The sequence below is a fragment of the Sturnira hondurensis genome, unplaced genomic scaffold (genome assembly GCF_014824575.4).
Source record: "Sturnira hondurensis isolate 20B ecotype Veracruz unplaced genomic scaffold, ASM1482457v3 Scaffold0021632, whole genome shotgun sequence".
Classification (NCBI taxonomy): Eukaryota; Metazoa; Chordata; class Mammalia; order Chiroptera; family Phyllostomidae; genus Sturnira; species Sturnira hondurensis.
This window is the reverse complement of record NW_028094263.1, coordinates 5,475,970-5,485,943: the sequence shown is the minus strand read 5'-3', so window position 1 is coordinate 5,485,943 and position 9,974 is coordinate 5,475,970. Positions and strand designations below refer to the sequence as shown.

Below are 9,974 nucleotides of genomic sequence, written 5' to 3'. Positions count from 1 at the left end.
CAGATGAAAGTAAAGGATTACTCACTCAAAATTAGAAGTTAAAATTAAAGTAATGAACTTAATCTAGAACGAACCCTATTATATTTAAGATAACAAACACCCCAAAGCAACAGCCGGGGACGGCAGACACTAATCTTTTTAAATCACCCAATTACACATAATTCCATGCTAATCTGAATGATGCTGTTTTTCGTTTGGCATGCCTAACTCCAACAGAAACATCCCAATCGTTGCGTATAAAAGCCCAAAGAAACCGTCAGGGCCCAATATTCTGTTCTTCGTTGAAGTTGCCACTATCCCGGACAGGGCGGGCGTTTCCCACACCAGGATGTCTCTCCGATTCTCGAGCGGATCCAGGCTTGTCTGCCTGCGGTCTGGAAGCGGGTCTGGCCGACCATCCAGCGCAGGTGCGGGCTTGGCGGGCAGCGACGCGTGCGGCAGCTCGGTCGCTGGAAGCGGGTTTCCCTGTGCCGTGGGAGGGGGCCTGGGCAGTGTTCCTGCTGGAAGCCAAGCTGGCGGTGCCTTCGGACACGCTGCTGCCGGTGCCTGCTTTGCCGGAAGCGAGGCGGGCCTCCTCCCGGGGAATGAGAAGGTGACCATGCAGAATCTTAACGACCGCTTGGCCTCCTACCTGGACAACGTGCGTGCTCTGGAGGAGGCCAACACTGAACTCGAGAGAAAAATCAAGGCTTGGTACGAAAAATACGGCCCCGGATCTTGCCGTGGACTTGACCATGACTATAGCGGACACCACCTGACGATCGAAGATCTGAAGAACCAGGTGAGAAGTCACAAATCTGAAACTATTCAAAGTATTTGAAACTAAGAATTACCTCACCAAAGACATAGAACCACGACAGGAAATGCCTCGTAACTGCTGTCGTTTGTATTGTATTCATTTATTATTTATTTTGATGATAATTCTTCCTGTTAGTCAAATATAGACACTTTGATTCATGAATTTCAATGTAGCGAAAATGTTAATAACTCCATCATTCTTTAAAGTATATCCACTGATTAAAAAGTATTATGTTCTAAAGCTATATGCGACTACGAGAAAAAATAAACCCTACCTGTAATTTTAAAGTAAATTTTAAACATATTGGTTGTTATTTATGAAAGTCAGATTTTTATGCAAAAGCTTAACTAACATTTCCTATGTCCTAAAATTGATAAGTTATAAAGGCGACGCATTTGTTGTGCTCTCCCGTCTGATTTCTTCCAGGTCATCTCTTCCACGGCTGCCAATGCCAATGTCATTCTGCAGATTGATAATGCCAGGCTGGCCGCTGATGACTTCCGGCTAAAGTAAGCAACACCACACAATCCCACTCTAGAAGAAGCTTCTTATCTATTTACTTCGTTCAATATAAATTCCAATTTCAATTTCTTTCCAAGTAGAACAAAGCACAATCTAAGAGATCAGCCCTGGCCAGGCAGCTCAGTTAGTTAGGGCGTTGTCCCAATATGCCAAGGCTGCAGGTTGGATCCCCGGCCAGGACACCCGCGGGAGTCAAAGAATCAACCAATGAAGGCATCAATAAGTGGGACAACAAACCTCTGTTTCCTTCCTCTCTCCCTCTCCCCCCCTACTTATCTCTCTAAAGACCAATAGATTTAAAAATATAAAGTACAAAAAGAAATCTACCCCCCCCATGGGCAAAATAAACAAATAAATAAAAATATAAAGTATGACCTAAGAGATTAAGGGAAGTAATGCATGTTATAAAACTATAATTTGATATAAAGCATGTTATAATAGTTCAATCAGGTGTACTCATAATTTACATATTTATTACATTGTTGGGACAAAAACAGTGCTCTGGGTCTACGCCCACCTAGAATAGTGCCGAGAACAAAGATGTTTATAAACATCTGCCGACTAAGTAAAAACATCAACTAAGATAAAATTCTAAAACGGCACGTTTTCTTTCATTGGGATATGCCATTGGAACTTGTGTGGTTAAATACCTGCAGATTACCCTTCACAGAACTGGGTGGGAGGAGGGAAGAATGGCTTTCTCCGTGTACTTTTACAGTATTCAGTCTTCATTCAATTTCTCACTTCCAACGGAAAGCAGCGGAAGCTCTGTCTCTCTGTCCCGTGGGGCGGTCTCACTTGTGCTGATGTTCACTCAATGCCTCTCAAGGTATGAAAACGAGCTCGCGCTACACCAGAACACGGAGGCCGACATCCACGGGCTGCGGCGAGTCCTGGACGAGCTGACGCTTTGCAGAACCGACCAGGAGCTGCAGTACGAGTCCCTGAGTGAAGAGATGACGTATCTCAGGAAGAACCATGAGCAGGTAGGAGAAGCTTTACCTCCAGTCACAACCCTGCACTTTGTAAATACATGAGGGGAGACAATTAAGTCACACTAGTAATTCGTGCTCATTAGAATAATTCAAACAACACCAAGGCATATAAAGAAAGAATTTCATTTCTGCCACTCTGCCTTCCTAATTTCATCCTGCAAGGTCATAAATGTTAAGAATTTAATCTGCCAGTGTTTTCTCTCCTTGGGGAGAGAAAATGAGCCTGGGTTTACTTTGCTATTGGACCCTGTGCAATAATAGCTCCATTATTTGACACATAACACCAGGCAACTTCAAACCCTCCGAAAAAAACTATTATCCCAAAAGTAATTACAAAATCTCCAAAACCACAGATGAGAAATTTTCAGAAAACAACCGATGACAGGATGCGCCCCACCACTGGTTGGAGAAAAGGCCTAAAACACCAAATCTGCTTGCCCCAAAGGAGGAAATTATGGGGTAGGGGGGAAGGAGGAAAAATTCAAAAGGGAAACAAAATAGAAGAGAAACGGGGAGAGCAGAGAGTGTCCCAGAGCAGGGAGGTGGAAGAGTCGGGCCATCACAGCATCAGCTGGGAGTGAGACGTCCGGAACAGCTGGGGCGACCGCAGCGGCGCAGCCCGGGGTGGGCATTCAGAGAGGCGCAGAATCATAGCGAGGCTCATTGCCCTCCTTGAAGACATACACACCAAAAGAAGGTGCCTCTGAGGGTGGGAACAAAGAGACACTCACTCACATCTCCACATGCCCTGAGAATGTCCCATTTACCACCCTCACCAGTGACCAGTGTCCCTACGATGACTTCAAGCACTTCAATTTTCAAAACTTTGATAGCAACAAAAATGTTTCTTCACGGAAATCCTACACAAAAGCCCCCACACGTGAAAAGAACGTACAGTCATCAGTGGTGTCCTTGGGCGACACAAACCTTCTGTCCCTGTGGAACCCTGGAAAGCCACGGTCCCAGGTCGTAACAAGATGGCTTAAGAAAGTGGAGATGGCCATGTGTCAAACACTGTGACTAATGAAAAAGGTCAGCTCCCTAAAGAACCCAGTTCAGGTCATCGATAGGCTGATTTGCCCAGAAGTCTGTTCTTGGAGTGGGTCAGACTGTTTAATGTGCAGATTAGGATGCGTCCTGGGACTGGGAAGCCACAGGGCGCAGTCAGAACAGACACTCTGGAGCCAGAGGACGTGCTGCGTTCACATCGCAGAGTGTTCCAATCCCAGCACTTTCAGTACTGAGAATCTTGGGTGATTGTCTGGTGCTAGCCCATACCACATAAAGGGGTGAAAATACCTGAATGGGCATGTAAGCTGCTTAAAATAGTGCCTGGCATTCACAAGCACTAATAAATAATAGCTCTTGTCCCTTGTATGAGAGTTTCATGAGGATAGGGTTGGTGTTTTTAGGCTTTTTTTTTTGGTCTGTTTGTTTTTTCCAGTGCCTTATCACATCCATGAAAAAACTCCCTGACATTTAATTCATAGTCATGTGCCTAATACCTCTCTGGTCCTTGTACTCCCTTCTCACTTAAAAGAATACAACATGTCTCTGGAGTTGCAGACCCTTTGTTGTGTCGCTGGCTGCGATTGTTTTAATGGACGTATGATGAATCCAATAGACAATCGGCCTGACCATGGGTTGGATGCGTCCATTTTAAAGATCTCATGCCTTTAACTGTACACTGTACACTGGAATGCAAACCACAGACCTGTGAGACATGGAGGGAAAGTGTGCTTGAACTGCAGGCTGCAGGTGACTGTAAACGGCCCTAAAGCCAAGCTCGCCCTTCCCTGCAGGAGATGAAGGCTCTGCAGTGCGCCGCCGGGGGACACGTGAGCGTGGAGATGAACGCGGCGCCCGGGGTGGACCTCACCATCCTGCTGAACAACATGCGGGCTGAGTATGAAGCCCTCGCGGAGCAGAACCGCCAGGACGCGGAGGCCTGGTTCAACGAGAAGGTGAGGGCCCCCCAAGCAGCCCTGCCCATGCTCCCCCACACTCCCCCACACTCCCCCACCAGGGTGTACACTCGGTTAACCCCTTTGCGCCCGGCCTTCCAGAGCGCCACGCTGCAGCAACAGATCTCCGACGACGCGGGCGCAGCCACCTCGGCCAGGACCGAGCTGACCGACATGAAACGCAGTCTGCAGACCGTGGAGATAGAGCTGCAGTCCCTCCTGGCAATGGTAGGTGACCGGGCCAGTCAGCCTGCATTTGGGGGTTCGAACAAGCCTCGCGGAAGGAAACCCTTCCGTTCTCCCTGTAAATAGCTTTACCTACAAAGACGTCACGGAAAGAGCAGGAAAGGCAGACCCTACCCTGAGACACTCAGAAAGAGAGACAGGCAGGGCTTTCTTCCTGTCTGAGGCCACTGAGGACTTCTTCCCTGGAGGGTGCCCAGTGCCCATTTGCGGAAGAGCTCCTGCCTCGGGTAGTTCATCTCAGACCCAGACCATTTATTTGGCTCTACTGAAAACTGGGTGGCAGGCTTCCATCCGGCGAGGTTGCCAGGCAGAGGCGGCATCACCTGCAGCTCCTAGCGTTGACAAAAGCCTATTAAAAGCCACAGTGAGCTTTTCACCAGGCAGAGGAAAAGAGGGTACCTCTCTGATTCTGCACGAACACGGCTAGCTTTTGCATCACCACAGGATCCAGGACAGAGGCCCCATCCACGCACACCCACAGAACCAGGCCGACACTTTAGAAGTTACCCTGGAGACAACCCGGCACTAAACCAGCCCCCCTTTCCAAAGTGTCAGCTGGCAGCACCCAAAAGCCTTGATCTTGAGAATTATGGCGCATGTGTGGCCCAGGGGTCAGAGGCTGTAACACAAAGAAGAGCCACTGTTATACAAATGAGGACAGTAAGCTAAGAAAGAAAGACCCAAAGCAATGAGATTGTTTTGATTTAGCCACCCGGAAAGGTACAGTGCTTACAGTATTTAGACTGGAGACTTACTCTACCACCGAACAACCCCAACTTAACCAGCACGGCCCTCTTTTCACCCTGGTCACCACTGACAGCGGGTACGCGGGACCCTCTGGGCCACTTTGAGCCCCCGAAACCCTCCTCTCTTGCCCATTCCCGTCTTTCCTACGACTCAGACCTCTTCCCGCGGCTGTGCCCTGCCCTGCGTAGCAATCCCCACCCCTCACGTCTGAGCTGTGTTTAAGGGAAGGAATTCCTGAGTTCCCAGATCAGAATTTGAGCATTTTAACATAGAAGCATTGATGTAGAAAGTAGTTAGGGTCTACACAGCCAGTGCAGTATTGCAGTTTGGGCCTGTGAGAGAATCCACGATTAAACCCCTTTTCTCACATGCAACATACATGGATTCTAGAATAAAGGTGGCACAGAACCTGACTTCCATACCTGAGATCCCTCTGTCAACGGTGGATTCTAAATATAATCTCCTGCAGTTTCGCACGCCAATCCTGCGTACGTTGGCCGTTGTCTCAGTGGATAAAGGTCTCATATGCTTCCTACAGTGTACCAACCTCCAAGTTCACCCTGTCCTCCTTCCTCGTCTTCAAGCCAAACTTTGCAGCAGAAGGTTTTGGGATAGAGATGCTCTGCCCCCCTTATTTCAGAGAGTATTAACCACCTTAAAAAGGCATTCCATATGAGGACACCTCATCAAGGGAATTAACGTTTCAGACAGCTGAGCACACACCTCACAGACACGTTGCCACTTCTTGCTTCATCCTCCCCATTACCATCCTGGTCACCTTCCACATCTTCGTCCCTGGACAGCCCAGTACCACCCATGTGATGCACCCATCAGCCTGTCACACCCAGAGTCTGTCACTTATGACACACACTTTACAACTCCCTCTTTACTGTCTTAGAACGAAGTCAATAGGTAATACCAATAGGTACCAATAGGTAATAGGTACATTTAGCAATATACACGAAAATCACTTTAAACCAGTACGATGCTGTAATGCAATAAGGAGGAGAAATAAATATACTTTAACATAAAATGAATTTAACATGTACATACTTGGGCTCAACGCCCGAGACTATGTGATGAAAGAGACAGAGGCTGACACATTTCTTTGATAAGTTTTATTTTAAACAGTCATAAATTGCTCAAAAAAAAAGAAGAAATAAATTGCTCCGTACAAGATGAAAAGGAAAATAAAAGAGTGGAAAGGGGAGTGGACACTTGGATAATAACTGATGTCAGAAGAAATAATAAGCACCCAGGTGTATTTATAGATGATAAGGGAAAGAGGAAAATTACTTTAATTGAAGTAGGGATCACAGGACAAGACAAACTACAGGCTATGGCAGTAGAAATGAGGAGGTGTAATATTCCTAGGGGTAGTGTTGAAATAATGACCTGCACTGTGTTATTAAATATACCTCTTGTCTTGAAATTCCACCCCTGTAAAGGCATTATTTCAATGTCAGCTTAAGAAAAGGCCTTTCATTGACCATAGGAAATTGTGGACTGATTAGAAAAAGAAAGACAGCAGAGAGGCCTTGGAACGGTGGTGGGAGCTCTCTGAGGACAGTAGACGAATAACACTGAAAAAAAACAGGCAACCCCCAAATAAGTATGTAATTTCAAAATGGAAGACTTCCAATATTGATTTTGTATTGAGCTACCCTAAAAAGTGTTCCAACATACATTTTATATGGTTGGTCATCGTAGGAAATGTTACCTAAATATCATGAATGATCATTGAAACAGTCAAAAGTCTCAGGGCAAAAATGTCCTGTATCTCATTGTGCCAGGTCACCTCGCATGCCTACCCCTCCCCCCCCCCCAGTAAATAGTCCCTTCCCCTTCCTCTCCACCCCCCCATTTCATTGTGACAGGCCCCCAAATTTTCCTAAACTCACCTAAGGAGCAGTACTGCTTTTTGCTGGGAAACACTGGTCTGCATAGGCCTCACAGCGGCTTCATCCCTTGCTCTGACATATTTTATGTCCTCAGAAACACTCCCTGGAGTGCTCCTTGACCGAGACGGAAGGCAACTACTGTGCGCAACTGGCCCAGATCCAGGCTCAGATCGGGGCCCTGGAGGAGCAGCTGCACCAGGTCAGAACCGAGACCGAGGGCCAGAAGCTGGAATACGAGCAGCTGCTGGACATCAAGGTCCACCTGGAGAAGGAGATCGAGACCTACTGCCGCCTGATAGACGGAGATGGAAAGTAAGTAGCACCGATAAAAGGAAGTCCGCTTTTATCCAGCCGAAGCCACAACCACGCATTGTCCATTCACCTTCCACGCCTCCAAGCCTTTTCTTCTTTATTCCCACAGCAGAACAGCACGCTCATCTCTTGCTTCTGCGGCCTTCTCTTCCCCATTTTGTACACCACAGCCTCTTCCTCATCTGCCTTCGGTGACCCCAGTCGCCCCTGCAGACACCCCCGTTTATCAGCCATGTTAATCACTGTGGGTTTCCAGATTCTCCCAACCCCTGCCTCCGGGTTTTATGCATTTTTTCAGCTCATTCATAATATCACTGCTACCCAGAAATAAATGTTCTCTGCACAAACCCCTGGCAGAGGGTGGGGCACAGAGAGAGGGAGGGAGAAGATACAGACCCACCCCAAGTTTTTAAATTTGTGAGTTTAAAAATCAAGTGGAAGCCCTGGCTGGTGTAGCTCAGTGGATTGAGCGTGGGCCTGCGAACCACAGGATCGCGGTTCGATTCCCAGTCAGGGCACATGCCTGGGTTGCAGGCCGGGTTCCCTGCAGGCCAACTCCCAGCAGGGGACGCATGAAAGGCAACCATACATTGATGTTTCTCTCCCTCTCCCCTTCCCCTCTAAAAGATAAATAAATAAATAAAATATTTAAAAAATAATAATAATAAAAATAAATAAAATAAAATAAAAATCAAGTGGAAACAAGGTGTATCCTCTCTTCACATGACATTTCATTTCTTTCAGCTCCTACCCTCCGCCCAAAATTCTATTTTCCTTTATAAAGAAACTAACATCATCGGTCTTTGGCATGCAAAGTTCACTTGAGTTCATGTTCACCTATCAATTCAGTTTGTATGTCTCACATGATCAACAAAAATATTTTAAAAAATAAACTGGGTTTGTTTGTTTGCTTTTTTACAGCTCCTGCTCCAAATCAAAAAGCTTTGGATCAGGAAGCTCAGGGAATTCGTCTAAAGGTAACAGAACCTGGTTATTTCTATTGCAGCAAATGGCAATCACACACTGTGGCGGCAAACGATACTTAACAATTTTAACTAAAGCGCTTAGCTTGGAACATAAAATATTATTTTAATAAAACTGTTCCAAGCTATTATTATAAATCTGTACTTACTCTCTCTCCAAAAAATATACATAATGTACAATATTGCACGCAGCAGCTGGATTTTTGGTTATGTAACCTTTGATGGTGACTATGTGTATTCACTCCCTTTCTGTTTCTAGATTTACCCAAAACTACACTGGTGAAGACGGTGGTTGAAGAGATAGATCAGCGTGGCAAAGTCCTTTCCTCCAGGATTCAATCCATTGAAGAAAAGACATCTAAAGTGACCAGCGGCAAAACAGAACAAAGGTTTTCTTTCTAGCCATCATTTCCGAGAAAAGAGTAGTTTGGGGAAGGACCCTGCACAACTGCATTATTCTAAATATCAAGGAGATAATAAAAATATTTTCTACTCTTAAAGGTAAATTCCTTAAGAAAGAAACCTGTTTTCTTACACTTACAGGAAGAAGGGTGTTTATTTTCAAATAACTAAGAAAGTTGACATACACTTATTTCCATTCACTCATGACTAATAAATAATTATTTGCGATTTATTTTTTATATATGATTCACAGGGAAACATTTATGGAATATATTTTATTTTATTTTTTTAAGATTTTATTTATTTATCTTAGAGAGGAAGGGAAGGAGAGAGAGAGAGAGGGAGAGAGAAATATCAATGTATGGTTGCCTCTCGTTCGTCCCCTGCCGGGAACCGGGAACCTGGAACTGGCCTGCAACCCAGGCATGTGCCCTAACTGGGAATCGAACCGCGATCGTGTGGTTCGCAGGCCTGCGCTCAATCCACTGAGCTACACCAGCCAGGGCTGGAATATATTTTAATTTTGAATGATAGTTCAATGCCACATGACATTTAAATATTAAACATTCCATAGGCATAATCTTCAAGTCTCGCCATTTTTGTTTGGGCAAATAATCTGGCAAATTTCAGAAATTCGCCTGTGCTTGAAAAGTCTACCTCTAGATGGCGCAATTTCTGGTGTTTTTTTACAAATGATCGTATCTCAAATTCCGGAGATCTAGATGCTGCCCAGGATACCATTCCCCCTGTAATCAGGATTAGCTCTAGAAAGATGCACAGCACCCAGCCTCATGTTAATGAATTTTTTTCTAGAGCAAAGATTGGCAAACTTTTTTTGTCAAGGCCGAGACAGTAAATATTTCAAGCTATAGAGGCCATAATGTCTCTATTTCAGCCACTCAACCATCATATCAGAAGCAGCCATGGAGCACAGATAAACAAGTGAACATGACTGGGTTCCAATAAAACTTTATTTATGGACACAAGTTTGTACTGAACATAATTTCGTCATTAAATATTGTTTTTCTTTTGATTTTCCCCAACTACTTAAAAACGTAAAACCATTCTTAGCTTATGGGTTGTGCAAACTCAGGTAGCAAAGG

General features: G+C 45.4%; 1 protein-coding gene across 1 annotated transcript; it reads left to right on the top strand.

Moving 5' to 3' along the window:
* Positions 1 to 328: 328 nt before the first annotated feature.
* On the top strand, positions 329 to 8,871 carry LOC118978042 (keratin, type I cytoskeletal 28). The gene is made up of 8 exons (XM_037033234.1): positions 329 to 781; positions 1,226 to 1,308; positions 2,151 to 2,307; positions 4,119 to 4,280; positions 4,383 to 4,508; positions 7,269 to 7,486; positions 8,408 to 8,463; positions 8,729 to 8,871. The coding sequence occupies exons 1-8, from the start codon at positions 329 to 331 to the stop codon at positions 8,869 to 8,871; spliced, it is 1,398 nt and encodes a 465-aa protein (XP_036889129.1).
* The last annotated feature ends 1,103 nt before the right edge of the window (positions 8,872 to 9,974 follow it).